The sequence below is a fragment of the Seriola aureovittata genome, chromosome 6 (genome assembly GCF_021018895.1).
Source record: "Seriola aureovittata isolate HTS-2021-v1 ecotype China chromosome 6, ASM2101889v1, whole genome shotgun sequence".
In the NCBI taxonomy this organism is placed as follows: domain Eukaryota; kingdom Metazoa; phylum Chordata; class Actinopteri; order Carangiformes; family Carangidae; genus Seriola; species Seriola aureovittata.
The window spans coordinates 5,097,747-5,119,467 of record NC_079369.1 but is presented as its reverse complement, the minus strand read 5'-3'; the positions used below and the strand labels follow the sequence as shown (position 1 = coordinate 5,119,467).

The 21,721-nt window shown below is 41.7% G+C and overlaps 1 protein-coding gene across 11 annotated transcripts in view; it reads right to left on the bottom strand.

Annotated features, from left to right (window-relative positions):
* Positions 1 to 21,721, bottom strand: part of mcf2l2 (MCF.2 cell line derived transforming sequence-like 2) — a 111,711-nt gene that overhangs the window by 84,364 nt on the left and 5,626 nt on the right. For 9 of the 11 annotated variants that reach the window (XM_056379393.1, XM_056379397.1, XM_056379391.1 and 6 more), the window contains exon 3: positions 46 to 129. In XM_056379393.1, coding sequence (XP_056235368.1) covers positions 46 to 129 — 84 coding nt within the window. Of the gene's footprint in view, positions 1 to 45; positions 130 to 6,759; positions 7,157 to 15,706; positions 16,168 to 21,721 lie in introns of those variants that run through there. The other 2 variants (XM_056379396.1, XM_056379395.1) reach the window with 2 other exon arrangements.

Below are 21,721 nucleotides of genomic sequence, written 5' to 3'. Positions count from 1 at the left end.
AAGCTTCAGGTGTGGACAGCAGGACGTTGGAGTTTTGTTACATACCTGAGAGCAAGGCAAACTGTCGATGAAGCTGCTCTATGATGTCTACAGCCAGGAGGGGCCTGATCTCCTGCTGCATGATCTCATCTGTAAGGAGAGACACACTGATCAGATACACAGTTAAAACATCTATGAATTCCAGACAGTCAGTGAAGAGACATGCACAGTGAGAGTTTTCCTCCCGGAGCTGAAGAATTTTATTTAACAGCATAAACAATATGATCGGAATACGTCATGCAGTATAGCTGGGGAATAAATAAATTGAAAGACTAAAAACAAGTCAGCGAGGAGGGAAACTCGCTGATTAGTGATTTAGCTAGGTGGCAGCTACACATCGAATCAAACAGGCAAATCATAAGATCAGTTATCTAACCAAACCGCAGCCATCAGTCAGAGATCAGAGAAGACATATTATATGGCAACAACCACAATGGCAACCAGCTCTAATTCTGTGCCTCACACTATGTCACATTCAGTAACTAAAGGATAACAGCGCCTCTGTAAAATAACTGTTTCATAAAGTGGACAGACTGATTAAAAAAAAATAAAAAAATTGTAGCAACGCTTAAACCTTAGAGGGAGTGAGGCGGGGACGGCCTGAAACAATAACTCAGGAATTTCAATGAATCCCTGGCCAAACTGTTCATGCAAACCATCAGGCCGCTAATCCTGTTGGCTAACCTTATTTGTTGATGCAACACACTAGCTATACATTTGGTCACTATGTTTTCCAGATTGCAAAATACAAACATTTGTGACTGACCAATATATTCAATTCCAGAAATCATTTTAGTAATTGCACGTTCTTCCCGGAGAAAGTGGAGACTGGATGTGTAGGCTACTATATAATCATAGCTGCCATCAGCAATGGATAGTTATCATTGATGGCCATTATCAAAGGCAAACACACCCTGACTACAGAAGTAAATATTTTCTTTCTTTTTTTTTTCCTTTTTTCTTTTTTTGGTAAGTGTCAAAATTCCTGAGCTTTAGACTCAGATAATTTAAAAGCTGTTTTCAACCTCATTCAGAAAATATTCTTTGCTCACATCCTGTCATCGCCTGTAGCCTATAGAGTAACTATTTCTGACTGGCATTCATATGAGATATATAGCATACCGGAAAAGAGAACAAAGCATTCTCAGACGTGTCTTTAGAGCATCAGGATTCATGGATACATATGGGTACTCTTAAGCACAGTGTATGGTGAACAAACCTTTCTCTGTCTCTGAGAATAAAGACATGCATTAACTCTGACAGTACTTTTATTACTCCAAAACATGCTTGCGTGTTGGTGGGCCTGGGGACAGACTGATGGGGGAAGAAGAGCACAGTGAGCTAGCCTCTAACTGGGGCAATATCAATGCACCTCTGTTCTTAGTATCTGAGTCTGCTGACCTACCGAGGATGTGAAAGAAGCTGCTTCCATTACAAACTGTTCCACTCAGAAATGATTGGTAGTTTTAGTGATTCTAATAATGAACCGTGCAATGTTTAACAGAAAGCTGAGACTGTGTAGAATTAAAAATTCAAAGACATTCAAAGGGTTGAATTTATGTCATGGAACATAATGTAAAACCTGAGGAAGAAAGCTCATGTTTCACCTTGAAAACAGCTGTTTGGCTAAAAAATATCTTACTGGTACATGGACCTTGAGTTAAGGAATTATGTTTTTTTCATCGTTTTTCATCACTCATGATTTTCATTTGAACATGTTCCCTCTTGAATCTAAATAAAATCTAAAGAAGCACTGTGTATTTGTTAATGGTGTAGGCGGCATACAACCTGGAAATTTGAAAAGCTTTTTAGTTGCAAATTTTGCAATGCATCATGGAATGCATGCACTGTTAATCCCCTGATTTTTAGATGCCTTCACCACTGTAAAGAGTGGGAGTGTACGAGTGTGTTTCCATTTGACTGAGTCATCTGTGCCATTAGTGGCAAATTGTTTTAATCCAGGGAGGGACGAGGGAAAAAATAACTGCGAAAGATATATTGCTGTTTGTGTCTGTTCAATGTATTATCTGTTTAAATCTGAATAATGCATTCATATTTCTTTACATCCCAACTCCCGAACATTATAGATCCATTCTCCAATGTTTTAAAAAAAAAAAAAAAAAAATCAATTAGGACTATTTGTTACCCCTCCAATGAAACCAAGACAAATAGCTGCAGAATATATCCAGCAGTAAATTGTAAACGCAAGTTGTTCATTTTTAAAGATGAAGCAAAATGGGAAAAACATGCTCAAAACACTGTGTACAAAAAGATGGATGGGGAGGAGGATCTAGGAAATGTTTTCTAGCTGCCCAGGAACATGTGGAACAACAGGGTTACGCAACCAGAGACTTGCTCTTAAGCAGGGAGGATGTTCTGCATTGTTGAAACATCAAAGCAGAGAGGAGTGGTGGAGGCAGGCGTGATGAATGACCACTTCAAGTCTAGACAGAAACACTCTTTTTTTAGAAACTGACAGAGGACTGAGGAGGCAAAGGGTAAGAGCAGGAAGCACTCGTATAAGAAGATGTCAGGTTACATAGGCAGTAAACACGTGAATAGGACCAGCGGGGTTCTTGATTTCGGAGATTAAGTTTAGAGATTAGCATTGAGGAGGTGCTGAAGTTTCCATATATGTTTTAGACTAGCGAACTAGTTAGCTGTCGTGTTGGGCAACCAGTCCTTTTCCATCTAACTGAAATTATGTTTCCTAGATGGAAACCCTGAAGGGGCCTCTTCAAAGGGATAGGACATTCCTCAGTTTGACAAAGGGAGTTCCTGCTCAGCAGACAGTATGAGAAAGATGAATGGTGAGAAATAAGATATACTGTAGGAGCTATAAGAGACTTCATAATGGCATTAGCACAATTTCCATATTTGTGAAACACGCATATCTGATTGGTCGGAGGGTAATAACGACCGACTCTGAACGGTGAGTCCAACAGAAAGAAGCTACATCTTACCAGAAGATACTTGGACAACCAAATCTAACTGTCGTGTCCGGTTTCATCCAGACACTGTCAATGTGATATTTCAGTTTTTCCTTTTAATACATTTGCAAAAAAAAAAAAGTCAAATTCAGTTTTTCGCCCGGTCATGATGAGGTATTGAGTTTAGATCAATGAGGTGACAAATTAAATGTTTGATCTTAGCATAAGGCTGCAACATTACACAAAAACTGAAGGGAACACTTTCCGAATAAACTATATAGCTACAGTAGTTCTGTTGATTACGTGTCTCTATCATGTCTGTTTTTTTCCCACATTCCAGCTCTGAGACATAAGCTACAATTTGTGTGGCTTTGGTTGCTGTAAACTCACGCAAAGGCTTCTCCAAAATCACTACATACCGCTCACGTGTGGTGAGGTTAGCCTCTTTCCCTTTGCTCTTCAGTCTCACAGAGTCTGTAACGGCTTACACAAATGAATCTTACCGAGCATGTTTCCCTGCCACTGAATATTCTGTTTATTTATGAGTGTTATTAAATACTTATAGCATTAAAATGACAAATGACGTTCTCTCGACGCTGTATGCAGACAAAATCATGATAATTACATTTGTGAATATTAATTAAAAGTTCATGAAAAATCTTGGTTATAGTAGCTTAAACTCTTCGGAATCCAAAGTCCAAAATATTATTGTGCTCAAGCCCCTCAAGTGGCAGTACCCTGATGAATCACACATGTGCAAGGTGCAGGATTGTCTCTTATTATCATCCTGTCTGGCTCTTTCCTATCACAATAATATTAAACAAAAGGATTTTTTTTACTGTAACTCATAGTTGAATGATATTTATGCAGGCCTTACATGCGGACACCGAAAAGAAATTAGCCGATTTCAAATTGTTGGAAAGCTGTGTGCCATTTACAACATGATACTGACCCACTTATCTCTGTGTTTGTAATGTGGTTTTGTCTGCCTGCAGGGCCGCTGGACCTCAAGCCAATGATGAGCTGAAACCTGATTTTAAATAATGTTCAGTTGTGATAACGGATGAAGACTATCAACAGATCAGCAGACAGTCAGTGGCTTTACAGGAGGATCAGTTATTTTGCACAGTGTGCCATGATCTCTGCCCAAGGTGCTGATGCTGGGACGCTCCAGGATACAGGAAATTATTGGCCACTCAACAGTCACGCTGACCAGCATGATCCTTCATTTCATACTGTCGCCTCAATGTGAAAATATGAAACAGTCAGCGAGAGAGGGAAGGAGCGAGAGGAAGCAATAGGGAGGGAGATAGACAGTGCTGCGTGTGTCATGATGATCAGCCCGGTAGAGCGGGCTTCACAGCTAACTACGTTCAGTTCACTTTCATGGCGCAGCCATATCTTTTTTATCATCGTTTAAACGCTGAGGCAGCCAGCAGTGGACTGAGTTGCTAATTCACCTTACACGAATTGCAAAGTTTAAAGAAATGTAAACACTCAGAAAAACAAAAGAGTGGGTTCAGGACCACAGCTCCCAGTTAGACCAGTTCAAACACCAGCATAAGCAGCACACAGAAGACAACTGGAATATAGTCTGGCTTCATTTAGCAGGATAATGTTGTGTAGCTTTGTTTTCTACTCTGGTCTGGAATGTGTGTGAGATGAGTTCAGACCTACAAGAGTTTTATTTCAGAAAGATCCAATGAAGTAAAGATGTTGTAAAAATCATCACAGTGAAGAGTGACACGAGCCGTATGTGATGGTGTGTCTGCAGATGGGTTTTGGTGGGGCAGTCTGAGTCAAAAGTCCCAGGCTGATTTTTTGACTCCCACTCCGCCCCTGTCTGTGTGTGCGCCCCTGACAACTACAGCAACACAAGTTTTGGCTTTTACACTCTGTAATGTTTAAGGACCAATCTCAGAGCTGGGAAAAACAAAAACCAAAAGGCCTGACAGAGATATTGTCCTGTGTACAGAGACAGCAAAACACCAGTTTAGCCTTGTATCTTTTTTTCCCCTTAGTCTGGAACTAGTCTCATGTGACGGCACCCTCAAAGACGGAGCACACAATTACTTTTCTTTTTTCCTCCTTTCTTTTTTTTTTTTGACGGAACACACACGATGTGTGTGTGTGTGTGTGCTTCTCGTCAGTTTGATGACGGCACAAATACAAGACAGTACATGTGTGGGAAAAGCAGTAGAGTCACGCTGCAGGTAGATCACAGAAGGCAGCTCCAAGAATCCGGTGACATCTGACTGAGCTGTAACACACATGATTCTCTGCCAAGTTGTCAGGTGTCTAAACTCCATGGCAACACACCGATGGTGCCAACACCACCTCACCCCCCTGTCTACACACACACACACACACACACACACACACACACATCACAGACACTTTGGCTGACACCTTCCCTCATCCATCTGTTCTAAATTTAAAAGGATTAAGCAGCACGCTCTCACACACTGTCACTGCTGCTGCTGGTTTTCACAGACGGACTGAGCTCAACATTTACCTAGTCTCAAAGTCAACAGCATGATTTACAGCAAAGAGTAGAATCATCTTGGATTAAATATGGTGACACAACGGCAACATTTCATTGGAGTGTTGTTGCATATAATCCCACTGTGATTGAAATGAGCAAATTAACGAGTTTATACTTTTTAAGCTCTTTTAATATTGCTTCATGTGATGCTGTATACAATATTAAATTAACTGCAAGAATAAATATTTGTCCCAGCCATGCAGTACACCCTAATTCATCACTAGCTCTCTCTTGATCCGACCTCCACCTCCAACTGATACGAGACAGTGCTCAGCTGAGGAGCTCATCAACAGCCCACACACAAGAAGTGGAAAAGCAGAATATGACAACCAAGTCAAGACATTATGAAATGAATGATGATGTAATGATATACCTTCACCATTTATGTTGAATTTAAATGTATTAATTTATTTTGTATTTCAAAAACAAAACAATCAATAACCACAGCTCCCTAATATCATCAGCTTCAATACTCACTCTGTCTGGCCTCCTCTACTGTTTTAAATGCCATATGTACCTATAAGTACTGTTCTGTAGCTGTGTTCAGACTGTGTTACCTGCTGTTATCTGCACATTTGACTGCTTGACTGTTTGTACAGTCTTTACGGTGGCCCGATCCTTCTATCCTTCTACCTCCTACACTTTTGCCCTGAATGTCAGAGGTTAACATAAATCCAACACACACCTACAACCCGCTTATACTTTAAAAACTATATATAAAGCACTTTATATAACTAACACACGATGAAAAAGGATTTGAAGAAAACCTTTAAAAGATTCTGTGAAGTCAAAGAACAGGCATCTACCATCTACCTTGTCTCAACATAATAGTGTGCAAATAAACAAAATTCCATCATCCACCGTTTAAAGTAAAAAGGAAATAATTTGCTAACTTAATCACTTTACCAGCAGACTATAATGGAAAAGACTGGTGAAATGGAAAAATGGTGACACCAGGCAGACAGAGTGAAGCATGACTGGCAACAGATGTGTGTGTGTGTGTGTGTGTGTGTTCCTGACCAAGCGTCTGCTGCCTAAACACAGCCCACAGAACAACACAGTGTGTGTAAGCACACGAATATTTACACTGAAAATCAGCTATAAATAGCTTTTCAGCTGGTTATGAGGCAGTGTGACAGAAGGAGACACTAAATGAATGAACAAAGCTAAATGTGAAGTGACAAACTGAGACCAAACTTCTGTGCTTGTCTGTGAAGTTTTATATTGAGTGTGTGTGAGCATTACCTATAATGTGTTTGACACTCATCTCAACGCCTTCCTGGCTTGAACACGTACACAGGCGTACACGTAAATCCCTCCAGGAAAAGCAGTAATCCAATTAAATGGCAGTAATCTCATGGTATCCACGTCCAGTGAGGACAACACCGCAATATGAGTCTGTCAGAAACAGCTGCTTCTTCATCACTATCATGATTCTCCTCATCAACTCAAGACGGTTCCTGACATCCAGACCGACAAGCGTGAGCTTGTTGGGGTTTTTTTGTTTGCCCTCTCTTTGCTTCTCTAGTCACAAGAACACACAAACAGCTGGAGCGGAGCCCTGAACTGTGTGTGTTATAGTTGTTACGTGCATCTGTGGTCAGTTTTTCCAGCTCCAGCTGTAGTGAAACAGCTCTGCTGCGAGCAGCAAACAGCCTATCAGGGGAGAGAGGACAGGGTGTATGTGAAAAAGAAAGAGACGGGGCGGGGGAGGGGAGAGAGAGAACCACAGAGTGGGGCTGAGCTGCTGTTTCTGTGTGTGTGTGTGTGTGTGTGTGTGTGTGTGTGTGTGTGTGTGTGTGTGTATATTCGTAGGTATGGATCCAGTCAAATGTGAACAGTCTGTGGAAGTGACTTTTATAACCCAGATGATGGACTGAAGTGCATCTCTACAAAGTTTCTCCCTAAAGAGTAACTTAATACCAAAGCCTCCTTTCCTTTGAGTCTCTAAGCTAACATTAAGATAGCAGTTCAAATGGCTCTGAATGGAACATTACTGACCCGTACAAACATTAAAACATCAGGTAACTCAATTCTGAATTCTTGATGCCTATACGATGTTATGTGTAGGCATTGAAACTTTTTTTTTTCTTTTAGACAGAGATGAGGGGACAGTGGAGAAAAAAAAATCAGACAGAGCGGTGAAGAGGTCGCAGGCTCTCTGGGGTGGGGATGCAGTGCTAAGGTGTGTCAAGGTGTATTCAGCTGCCACCTGCTGTTTAAATTCTGTGGAGAACAGATCGTGAGCTCTGGACTTGAACAGGTTTAAGGCCAAATCAGAAGGTGTTTCCCTTACACACGGTCTACAGTGCATCCTTTGTATATTTGCTAAACCGTACAGCTCTTTGGGAACGGCCCTCAATATCAGAAAGACACAAATTATCGCTGCCATAGTTTCCCAACTAATATTACACATTGACAACATCAGTTGTGAAAATGTGACGTCTTGAAAAATATAGAATCTCATCAGACTTTCAGAAGAAGTTTCGGCAGTTAACTAAAGGAAAACACTAAAAACTAAAGGAAGCACATGTTCCCGTCCACCTCCACCACCTCCACTCGTCTGCTGTGGCTTTTAATAGAACAGTACACAGTGATAGACTTAACTGTAAACACACGCCCACAATATACACGTGTACTCACGCCTACGCACACACACACACACACACACACACACTAAGACCTGCTGGGCACAGACACAAAACTGCACATATATACAGACACACACATTGTTTTCAATACAATGCTTATTGAATCGTCAGACGTGTTTTGGGAACTGCTTCCTAAAAGAGCATAAACACTACTGTATTCCCAGGAAAGTATTGTGTGTGTGTGTGTGTGTGTGTGTGTGTGTGTGTGTGTTCAAGACTCTCTCCCACTGTACAAACGTTTTCAAAAATCATGAACTTTGATCAAAGGAAGTGAGAAAAGAGGTCATGTACACACACACACACACACACACACACACACACACAATCCTTTAAGAAACTCTGAGAACAGCAGATCTCTGTGATACCTGGAGTCATTTGATGTATCACACTTTTTGAACAGGTATTTTAAAGTGTCTTGTTCACTTCTTCTTCTAGTTCAGTCTCTCAGGTGTTGGTTTCCAAACTCAGTAAAAACAAATTGAGGTTTATAATATCAAGAAAAGCACATCCACCCAGTTTGTCAATATACGTCTCAAAGTCGTGATCAGTTCAGTTGCCTTCTCTCGATGCAGTCTGTGGACTCTCTGTGGGAACAGATGAGTTTTATTTCTTAAAAGGTCAAATTTCGGTTGCATTGTTAAGCTATTTTCCCTTTAAGCCCTTCTCTGTAAGAATGATTTTTTAAGTGTGAGAGTTATAAAAAGGCCCTTGTCTTTCTTCTCAGCAGACTTGCACTTAGAGTCAACATGTGACCGGTGCACCCGGAGCCTGCAGGTCCTGAACATCTCATGAGCTGCCCAGGCAGGGGGGCAACAGCAGCCCAGACCACAGAGACAGCACTCTCACAGCAGGTAAACACACACACTCACATATACACAGACAGACTGAAACTGTATCATTGTCATGATACTGTAAATCTCATGAATGTCTTTTCTTTAAGTTCTGCCTAAAGTTAATATATCGTACAATACATTTATTTATTATATATTTAGTTTATCATTCAGTTTTAATCATGGTTGCATCATAGTTCCTTCTGAGAACACAAACACACAGCTCTCTCTCCAGTTATATAAAGACCAGATGGCTCGTAGTGACTGCCCCTGTACCCCATACTGCTGCAGTGCCCCCCCCCCACAAGACCCCCTAGAAGAGCACAGTCATAAGCCTTCTCCAGGCCTGCGAAACACATGCAGACTGGATGAGTAAACTTCCACAGCCCCTCCAGTAACCTTGCAAAGGTAAAGGGGTCAGAATCCACATCGCTCCTCCTGGATCAGCACCTTGGCATGAGCTTTACCAGTGAGGCGGGGCAGTCTGATACCCTGATACCTGGAGCACTCTCCTCCCCTCCCTCACCTTCTCTATCCCTTTGCCCTTTTTGAATATGGGAACCACCACCCTGGTCTGCCAGACTACAGGTGCGACATTAAACAGGTGTGTCAACCAAGCACCTTCAGCATCTCAGGAGCTTTTTGACTACCTCAGCGATACGACGCCAGAGATCTGAGTGAGGCTTCCCCTCAGTCTTTAATCTCTACCTCCTCCTCAGAGGACTGTTGACCAGGATCAGTTCTTCAAAGTGCTTCTTCTACTGCCTGCCGACATACCCAGTCAGAGTCAGCAGTTCGCCTCCCCCGCTGAGCACAGTTTGGACCGATCCCTGCTTTCACTTCCTGAGTCATCTGATGCCAGAACTTCCTTGATGCCAACCGTAAACTACTTCTCTGTAACCTACACAAATTCCTCCGCAACCCGGGTGCCCATCTGCTGCTACAGGAGACCATCTGACCGACCGTGCCCCGAAAGGCCTCCTCCTTCTTCATCTTGACGGCCTTCTCACCACTGGTCTTCACCGGCAGGCGAGAGGGTCCTACAGCCTTCCGGCCACATCTCTGAACAGCTGCCTCTACAGTGGAGGCTCTGAACACGGCCCATTCAGTTCATTAGGAGATCTGAACACTGAAGATCAGCTGTAAAATACTCTAAGAGGTTAAAGATTCAGTCAACACTCCTGATGCTTATTTTGTAATCTTTAAGACGGAAAAGAATAAGAATAAGTACTACAAAATTAAATGTATTTATAACTATCCGTGTGACATCCTCCTTTCAATCTGTTGACCAGCAAGAGCTGTTTCTGTTGACTGACTCTCACATGTTCACAGATCTTACTGCCTGAAGGGGTACAGAAGTGCAGAAATGTGCTTGGCCTACTCTACATAAAAACCCTAAACCTCAGCACCTCTCGGTGACAGAGTCATCATCATGAGTCACTATAGCAGCTGAAGCTAAGCCTTTGTCCTGTGCCAGTGGATTTTAACTACTGTGCGTCTGGGTATGATAATATATATATATATAATTGAAGACAAATGTAACTTTTATCTTTTATAATATAAGCAGATTCTCAAAAATGGGATGACTTTAATGAAGAAAGTGCACCAGCAGAAGATAGACATTCTGCATAGACACACACACACACACACACACACACACACACACACACACACACACACACACACACACACACACTGCAGAGCTCGTGTTATTTTTGGGTGGTGTACAACCAAGGTCCAGGAGAAGGGGGGTTTCCTATTGGTTCTCAGGAAGAAGGCGTCAGTACAAGAACACAATCAGAGGATGTGTAATGACAGGATCTGCTGATAACAGGGCTCTTTCACACACACACACACGCTCATTCACATACACGCACACTCACACGCACACACACACAAACAATTCCAATGAATATCACTATCACCTCATGAAATATACACTGCTGACAAACGGGTAACACCACACATGAAGGTTGACTCACCACAGACACAAATGAATGTCATCATCCTTCTGTGGCATAAGAATGTGCGAACACCTGAAACATGTCATTCTCAGCAAATGTTACTCAAACAGGAGGAAACATTATCATAGTTTTTGAGGGACTATATTTAGTGGCGGATTAATCCGTATTTGGATTTCTGAGTCAAAATTAACTAGAATGTGTGTGTGTTCATGGTAATTAAGGAAAATGCCACCCAGTGCAAAGCTGTGGCTCACTGTCAACAATGTGGCTGTACGGCAGAGGGGAATAATGTACATCAGGCTTCAGATACACAGACTGTGCTTCGGTCAGTTTTTGGTCTTCTTCTGGATTTGTTGACAGTTTGAAAAAAAACATTTTGCTGTGAATTCTTTCTCTTAACTCAAATTTACTATGAATCTTATGCATCTCATGCAAAGGAGACATTTAACATTGGCACTTCCTGAATACGTGAAGTCTGAATAACTGACTAAAGTTCATCAAAGTGTGGAGCTATATGGTTGTTGTTGTTTTTTTTTTTTAATGACTGTGGGTCATATCCGCTCTTTCTCCTGTTAGAACAATGTCTTTATGTGACAGTGTTTTCATCTGATTGCTGATAACATATCCAGTTAACCGTTGAGAAATGATTACCTGAGAACCCCCCTCTCCACCTATATCCCCTTGTAACTGCATTCACCTTATTAACAGCTGCTACCAGCTGTGGGGAGTTTTGTGTCCCAGGGAGTTTAAATGAAGAACAGATTGCATGCTGCTCCTCCTAACTACACTTTTTTTATCCCAACAAACTATGCGGAAAGACCCACTGTACAGTGCATCAAGCAAAGTGACACCTTGCATTAAATGGCTATGTTAATACTTTTGTCTTGTTGCTGTTTTTAGTTAGTAATATAAACCGCATTTAAAAACTCTGGAGTCTAAACATTATGTCTGAACTTCATGGCCTGCAGCTGCTGCTAAATACAGCCTAAAGGAAAAAAATAAAATAATAATAATCGTACAATCCTTTGACACTTCCATGCAGAAGCATATTGTTTTGTAAAAGTGAGAAATAAAATTATTCCATTAAAGCAGAACATAAATAAGTCACGTGCTCACACGCGCTCAGACACAGGGAAGGTGTCAGACTGATTTCATCTGGCTGTTACAGTCTTTTTTCTTACAGCATTTTTCTGACTGTTTTCTGAGCTCCTCAGAATGATATTCTGTGACACTGGTGAGTCTCTGCAGTTAAACAAAGGATTTTGTTCCTGGTCCATTTCTGCAGTAAAGATGTCAGGAGGTGTTTTCCACTTAGTGAGATTTGATTTCCTCTGTAGCAGCAAAACTTACTGCTCACTTAAACTTACTTAATGTAGGGTGACAAAAACACAAGGCTAAAACACATATAAACAGTGGTTAGTTAAGGTTTGGTGACGTTTAGGCAGAACAACAACTTGATTGAGATTAGAAAGGGGAAGACTGTGGTTTGGGTTCAAATAACTACTTTGTTAAACCTGTAATAACTGATATGTTTGGCCCCTTGGGGGCAGCAAAAGCAAGTTGTGAACGTCACACTGACAGTGTATGTATTGCATTTTCTGTTTTGTCCTGATGTGGAACACTGGTTTGCACTGGTGAAAATGGGACACCATTTCCAGATTCCTTTTAAAAGGGTAAGCATAAAAAGAAATACACACCCTTAACACTACTTCTACAATGTGGAGTCTGCACAAGTATTATGGCTCTGGGGGAGAATCTTCACCACTGCTGATATCAGACTAATAAAAGCAAAGTAAACGTCTCAGGACCAAAACAAACCTGACCTTGACTTTTGTTTTGGATGAGTTTGGATGTTTGTGTGTGTGCAGGATGTCGTGTCGTAGCTTAAGGAAAAACATAAACTGCTGCATTAGCACAACATGATTAAAGCACCAATTAATCTGCTTTTTCGGTTTATTTAAATTGCTTAAGCACATTTTCTGAATCACAGTCGAAAGTAAATGACTTCATCGACCAAAATGACAATGCAATCAAATGTCTAAGGAGCTGAGCCGTTACAGTCTACTGATTTTTTGTTTTTGTTTGTTTTTTCTTCCCTTTTTTTAAATGAATTTCTAATTTCAACTGACAAACAGGGATCCAGCACTGAAGTCAAAATCCACTACAGCCACCTGGATGGATTCAATTAAAACTCAGGACAAATGCCAACTTCAACAAAAATGTCTTTGTTTCTAAACATTGGGCCAAATTTTCAATTTGACCAATACTAACACCCAAACTACATTCCCATCAGCCTCAGCTGTACTTTGTGCTGAGTGTTAATTAACAAATTTTAACTCACTCAACTAAGATGGCCAGCATGGGAAACATTAAACCTGCTCAACATAGGCATGTTAGCACAGCTATTATGAGCGTGGTAGCATGCTGAGTGACTACGTCGCACATGCACGAGCAGATCTGCCATCTTGGACAGCCACATATGGCACCACCACACGACAAACCACACTGCCCGATTACCACTCTTGCACAGAAATTTAATCCATTTCTCACTTATTGTATGAATGTACTTTGCTCCATTGATTTATCAAACAACAAAAATGACATCAACGTGACTCATGACAGACTCAAAATCTACCAACAATAGTCCTTTCAACATTTATCACATCCATAAGGCTGGACAGCTTCAGATCAGATCTAATATGCGATTGTTCTGTATTGAACAGCATTGAATTATAAACTAACAGCAAGAAAAGCCAACCTGTACTGTGCTTGTTGATTAGGTTATGATAATGAATAATAATAATGATAATTTAAGTAAATTATCATCAAATCATATAATTATTCGCAACCATAAATGTTCGCACCAGATTAACTCAAACCTACACAGACACCGGAGCCCAACTGCAAGACAGGGCCCCAGAAGAAAGACTCAACTATGGCAACCTGTCTTTCTTTTGACCAATAACACAACGGTGACACTGTCTGACACTGTGCAAGGACATTTGTGATGCACTTGCAAGGTCCTGTATTAGGCTCTAGACTCTAAAACAATACACAAATGGACATGTTGAAGGGGAAGCATGGAGTGAAGAGCGGAGGGACAGGTACACATACTTCTTAGTGTGGCCATCTCAGTCTCCTGGCACACCCCCAGGAGGTGGTAGTAAGACTCCATCTCAGCAGTGGAGATCCGTATGGTGGAATAGGCTCGCCCATATTTACCACAGTTTGGACATTTAGACGGGAGGGTCTGGTATCGCAGCGTGCCTAGAGCGTCCATCTCCAGTCACAAATCCACCTAATTTCATCTGGGATGAGAGCGTCTGTTTTCCAATCTACTGTATCTACCCTTCAAGCCTGGCCCACCGGCTCTGCAGCAGAGGCAATGGTTCCTCGATGCTTCTGTCTGTCACACACTCACTCACTCACACAAACAGTTTCATTCCCCTGTGGCAAACGCTACTGCAGCTGTTCTCGCGCGTGTTCCCTGTAGAGCCAGCAAAGATGCCTCTAAGAGCCTTGCTTCTCTCAGCCTGACTCTCCCTCCGTCGTAATCTCTGCATTAGAAAGTAAAGCCTATTACAGAACATTTGCATACGCCTGTCCCTGTGACTACCGCAAACACAGACAACTACAGCCTGCTGTGGGGGCGTGACTGCACACTCAGGTGGGTCATTTCACCTGTCAGCTCTATTCCTTTTACTAAAAAAGGTGTTCATTTAAGTGACAGTGAAACTGGGTTACAGTAGTGCAGTCGGCGCTGACACACACTCAAGCCTTCTCAGCTTTTTCAAAACTCCTCACATTAAGCAACTGATGTGAAATCATACTTTTGTGAGGCGCTAACGTGGAACCTCATTTCTAGAACTAACAAAATCTCTCCATAGATTAAACTTCTGTCTCCGTTGTTCATGAGAGGACAAAGCAAAGTTTTCAGGTATGCTACAATTGCAGGGGCCGCAGCCCTAAATATCAACAATCAATATCAACAGACTCAAGAAGGCCCCTATATATTATAAGGTTTTGTTTGTCAATCTTTAATAGTGGGCCTAGATCATACTGCGAGACATCCACCAACAGCACATTCAGAGCTTTGACGACCAAAAACCACAAACACTCACCAACATAGACGTAGAGCTGGAAGATACTGATACATATTGGTGTGTTCTGTAAATGTACTGTTACAATTTTGTTATAAAGTTCTTCGCTGCATCTTAAAAAATAAGAGACAGTGCAGATAGATGACGTAAGTTGCTGACATGTCTGTACCTGTACATTATATACACACACATATATATGTATATATATATAAATAAAGGAAAGGAATTCTCTCTTTAATTTTACTAATGCTTTTCTCTCTGTCATTCTGAAGGCATACCCAGACAATGTATATTTCAGGCAGTCCACACCACACACTTGACCTTTGTGTAGTTTTTCTAAGTAGCTTTAGTTTACTAAACTGGATTTCTCTGTAGTTCAACTTCTTCCTCTGGTGTGAAGTAATCTGTAGCTTGCTCTCACTGTACATTCCCCAACACTGTGTAGCTGTCCCATCCCCGTTACTGACAATGCCAAAGTGGTACCAAGCAGGCAGGAGCACATTATATCTCTACTGGTTCCCGGTGTTGTCCCTTCATCTAACATGACAACCACACACATTACACACACACACACACACACACACACACACACACACACACACACACACAGGTAACTCTTTAAAATAGTCAATATGTTCATCACTTACACATCACCGATCCCATGTCGCTGCTGTTCTTGCTCTGAAGCAATCCACACAGACAGAACGGGCTGAGCCGTGCAGCTAAACCAGCATCCAGTCCGACGTCCACAGCAACATAACACACACACACATAACTAAAGACGCTACAGTCCGGTCCTGAGGGCTCTCACCTCTCCCTCAGTGCGGCAGGACAAGCGCTCCTCTTTGATGTGTAAGAGAGCAAAAGAAATAAAGAGGGCGAGAGAGTGAGAGAGACAGGGGAATGTGAATGTGTGTGTGTTTTTGTCAGAGCAGGGGTCTGAGCCTCTTCTGGCAGCCTTGTGACCAGCTGAGCTCTTACTACAGTTTAGAGAATTATTCTCAGCAACACTCCCATCGGGCAGCGGGGACCTCCCCCTGCATCCTTCCCCCTGTATTTTTACATGTGTCCCTTCATGTGTCTGCACTGGAAACAGCACATTTCCATGCTTTTAAAATGGGACAGAATAATTTAATCATATGACTCACAACCCAGCGCTGCTCCTTGGGGCTTGGGTTTTCCCATTGTTTGAGGTTTGACCGCTGCTCTTTTAATGACATCATCTCATTGATACTTCTTCTTTATCTCGATGCCCGTGAGCATTCCTGTCATGAGCCGTTTAATCTGTGCTGTACAAAGTTCCTTCAAAATATAGATTTCCTTGATGCGTCTGTTTGACACACTAACAATACTGTGTCTTACCACTTCCACACTTGGCTTGAAACTTGAATCTTAGAAGTGTTTTCATCTGCATCTCACTAACCAGTCAGGTAAATCCCAATCTGGAGTTAAATCATAAAGCTGTGGTCTCACAGTCCCAGGCTTCTTCCTTGAGGCTGATGTATGCATCAAGCGTCTACGTCCTTCCAAGCAACACACCCCCCCCCCCCCCTCAACTGTCCCCCTTCTTCCTTCCACCTCTTCCTCTAACTCCTGTGTCTCCCAGTAGCCACTCTGAAAGGCCTGAGCTCCTGAAGTAAACATACGTCAGAGGCCTGCTTGTTGAAAATAGAACTTTTTCCTCAATAAATCACCTGTCTACACGGCTTTGTTGTTGAAGTGCCATGTGTATTTACTGTATGAGCAGCCAAAGTGTAAAGGATGCACGCACACACACACACACACACACACACACACACACACACACCACACACACACACACACACACACACACACACACGCACACACACACGCCCACACACACGCACACACGCACACACACAGGTAATAAGATGTTCTCCGCCTGATCTAATCAGAAGTCACTGTCTCCAGTTAATCCTCTTACTATTGTATATGCGGGGGCAATTGTGAGGTCAGTCACAACATTAAAACCACCTCCCTAATGCTGTGCAGGTTCCCCTCACGCTGCCACAACAGCTCTGATTTGTCAAGACATGGACTCCACAAGAACTCTGAAGGTGTCCCACGAGACCTGCTGTTTTTGCGATGCTCCCAGTCATCTCGCCACCACATTCTGGCCCCTTGATGAAGTCGTTCAGGTCTGTACGGTTTCCCTTTGTTCCTGCTTGCAGCACATCAACTTCAACAAGACTGTTCACCTGCTGATTAATATACATCCTCCCCTTTGATATGTGCAACTGTGATGAGGTAATCAGTGTTATTCACTTCACTTGTGAGTGGTTTTACCGATGTGGCTGATTGTTTGGATCCTCAGCTGTGCAACCGAAACTCCCACGCAAGTCACACACGGAAACCAACAGGCAGCTCACATAATGAATACCAAACACATTATATATCCAAAAATGGGGATTTGGTTTCTCAGTCAATAAGAGTCTGGACACAGCTGTTGTTCAGTCAGTATGTATTTTGGTTTTGGGTCACTGCACTGTCTACTGATCGTGTCACATCTCCTGATTGCAGGCTGCCTTGACAGCAATAGTAAAAGTGAAACTGATAGTGTGGTGAAGTGCCGATTGTCCGAGAACGGCGCCAGAGTCGCGAGCAGAAGAGAAGAGGAAGACAATGAATGGACTGTATCCGTCGTATGTCTGTGCGTTAAAGACAGAACTCAAGTTGGGAACTCACAGCATAAAGCATAAAGCTATATGCTAACATTATGTACTTTATTATTATAGCATTATGTATATTTCTACACGTTACTCAATGTGTTGTGTTGCAACAACCTCAAAGAATCAGAACGGCACAGGTCATCTGATCCAAACCACATACTGCAGGAGTTGGAGGATTTGATTTTGTTGTTGCCTTAACTTCATTGTTCTATGTTCATTCATGTCTGGATGAAAAATTAAGTAACTTAATAACAACAGACCAGAATCTCTCTCTAAAATCAGTTGGATATAATTTAATATGAAACTATTCTGCTTACATTTTACTAAAATCCTCATTCTTGACTGTCAACTAATCATCTGCTGACCGAAACAAATGTCCAGATTTTCATTGACTAAAATCTGACTGAGAACAAAAAGGATAACATCGACTATATATGACTAATACTGACATGGACTTTCTATCACAGGACTAACAAAGTCTGACGGGGCAAGAAACACAAGCAGTCACCACTGTATTTGGTAAAACTGAAAGGAGGTGAACCCGAGAGGTTGGTAATAATCCCTTTTTACACGTTCACGACAGATAAACCTTACATGGGTTTTGGCTACTTACTGAGAAAATAAGACAGTAAGTTTTATTAAACCAGAAGTATCCTTTAGGAGACTCAGCACAGCACAAAATACTCTTATGTCCAAGTCATGTTCTAGGGTGATGCTTTTTAAATCCATCAGCAAGAGAGACACAAGACACTGGAGGGTGGAGGCAGAAGAACAGGGTGGAGCTTTTTCATACTTCTAGTTATTACATATCCCGAGTTTAACCCTTTAAAAGAATGAAGTGTCACATTACTTAACAGCAGTGGAGGTGGTTGGGGTGGATGACTGTCACACAAGAGACCAGGCTTCACATCCCGACTCCTGTCCCGGGGTTTAGGTAACAAAAGCACAGGGGACAGGGGAAGGTCGTGGTTGTGGTTTTGGTTTTGGTGTCTGAAATCACTTTTTCTTGCCACACAGTCTTTCCCTAACTTTAACCAAGTGCTGTGAGAGTCTAGACATAACAATAAAACAGTTAGCAATGCTGCACTCACTACACATGGATATTGTACTGATATTAAAGCCAACACTATAACGCTGAATGACACGTAGTGCGCTCCGACAAGTTCATTCTTGACTCTGGTGGGCTCCAGCCCAGTTTAACCACTGCTCGCCATCTCCCTGATGATATGGAGGGTGTTAATCAAGCTATACGATATACACCATTAGAATAAAATGCTGTCTATGGGTAAAACTTATTTCTGCATTAGCACAACAATTCTGCACTGGAGTTTAAACTGTTCCAGGCAGAAGAAATCAGTTTGTATCTATATTAAACTCTGCATCTTTCAATATCATCCTCTCTTGTTTGATTGGTGCAGATGAGCTCCTTTACTGCTCTGAATTGAGGGACTTGCTTGGCATGACAAGTACAAGTAAAATGCAAAATGAAAATTCAATCAATATCATCGTTCTTTCCAGTGTGGAATCCGCAGTGGAGTATTTTGAATACATGAACAGATTTTTATTCAGCAAACTAGAACAGCAGCGAGGATGTGATTCAAAGTTCAGGTCAGTCACAGCTTTTGAAACAGTCACAGTTTTGGCACAAAAACTACTTTCTGAGGAAAAAGATTAAGGTTTGGGTTAAAGTAAGTACTTCCTTAAGATTAGCTGACCTTCGTCATCTCGGTTAGAATAATAGACACATAGTTTAGGTTGTGAAATGATAGTGGTTGAAACAAACAATGATGACTGTTAGTTTCAGATGGGAAATGAACAGCCGCCTCCTGAGTCAAAGTGTTTTTTGACCCATCTCATCTTTTTCACTGTCCATGTCCATGAATGTGTTCTGCCCTTAACAACAGCTTGCTTCCCTCAGTCAAGTGCACTAAGGTGATCGACAGCTCACCTGACCTTGGCTCAACCTGTGCAGTGAGAAAACTAGGCCACACTGTGAAATCAAAGTTCACTTGTGGATCAATTCTATTGTTCAGCTGTGTTGTTGTGAACAGGACTGGTCAGCTGGCCTCAGTCCAGCTGACAGAAAGAAAGACAAAGGATATGGTAACCCACCCCTCTCCACCACCACCACCACCCCCGTATCAGAGACAGGAAGAGGAAGCAGAGAGAATGCACCTCTGACGTCATGACAACAACATGGGGGCTTGTAGAGGGGGCCTCTGGGTAATACCACAAATCCGGAGCAGCTATCAGAGGGTAGCACTTGAGATTACAGTAGATGTTAACGGTGAGAAAATCTCTTTAAAAATCTAAATCTCAATATGTTGTTTCCTATACAAGGCCAATATTCTGTAGTCATTTCTGAGAGCTTCCATGATGACACACTGCGTCACGGAAGGTAAACATCTAGCAAATAAAGTATTTTCAGTTGTTTGAAAATGTAATTGTTAAAGGAGTAGTTTAACATTTTTGAGAAGTATATTTATTTGCTTTATTTCTGAGGATAACAACAGAAAATGGAACATGGAGCTGGGGTCAGGACGTGGTTATCTTGGACTAGAAGAGGGGGAAACTGCTAGCTAGCATGTCCAACATTTAAAAGTGTGCCATGTCTATTTAAGCCTTGCTCAGATGTAAGCCTAAACATGACAATTTGTGCTTTCCATAGGAGTTACACTTTGGTTGGTTGTGTCACTGAACTGTTTCTGATATTCCCTGAGCACATTCATGGTCCTAAAATATCATCACATGGTTGCACATCTGCTGCTGTTGTTAAAGTCAAAAATTTCCTTCATCATGATGTAACTGGTGAAGCTGGAAGTGTGCAGTAAGGAAACCATTTGAATAAAAATGAAACCAGCTGTGGCCTCTGATCTTCCCATTTGTCACCTCTCTGTGTTCAGGGACTCAAGTTATTCACCTTCCTTTGTTCCAGGCCACAATATCTTCACTTCTGAGAGACGGAGACTGTGAACATGTGGTCAATTTTTAGCACTTCAGTGTCCTTCATGTCTTTTGTGTCATATGTTTCTTCCCATCGACGATAAAAACTGGGCGTCTAACCGTAGCAACTGTATCATCACAACTGGAGCTATTCAGGTCTGTGACAGGACAGCACCCAGTATCCAGGAAGACTTCAGCTGAAGGATACAGGTTTAAAAAAAAATACAATGGCTATGATTATGTAACATGAAAAGAGTGTCTGTACTGAAAGGTGGTTATTTTAAAAAGAAAAAGAAGCTCCTCTGAAAGCCAAATGAGAAAATCAATATTTTATTTAAAGACATTAGGAAACTAAAAGCTGGCTTAGTTTCAATCTTATAAAACTGTTGGCGCATAAGCAGCACTCAAACAGCTGTAGTGGTATTTTCCTCAACTTAAAATTGGCTTTACTCGTACAGGTAGGATACAGGAGGTTTATTCTAATGACGCATGCATTGCAAAGCAAGTTTTTAACAGGTAGGGATGGCCACACTGTCTGTGTGCCCAAAACCCCCAGACATTAACGTTATTATTCTTGCAATTAAACTATTCAGGAGCAATTACTTTTTGGAGCTATTTCTTGGTCAACAACCGCTGGGTAAAGTGACTACACATAGTATTTCAATACTTCCAGTCATCATAGTGGGTTTGCCAATTGGTTGTATTGGTGACAATAAATCATACGTTAGTAAAAACCATTTTCACATGCTCAAAATGAGCTTCAATTTCCACAACCAACCAACAAAACCACGAGTTAGCATGCTAGCTCTCTCCATCTGCTTCACACAGATGTTAAATATGTTCCCCATTGCAACGATCCTGTGGTTAATTACTTCGCAAAGTAATTGAACTATTTTACGATTTTAACTATTTTACTCCAGTCATTTCATCCACACTCAGTTGTGGCTGTCATGCTAATCATCTTGACCGAAACACTCCACAGCTACCATTCCTGTATTTAGTTGTGCATTATTTCATTCGGCCCACCCG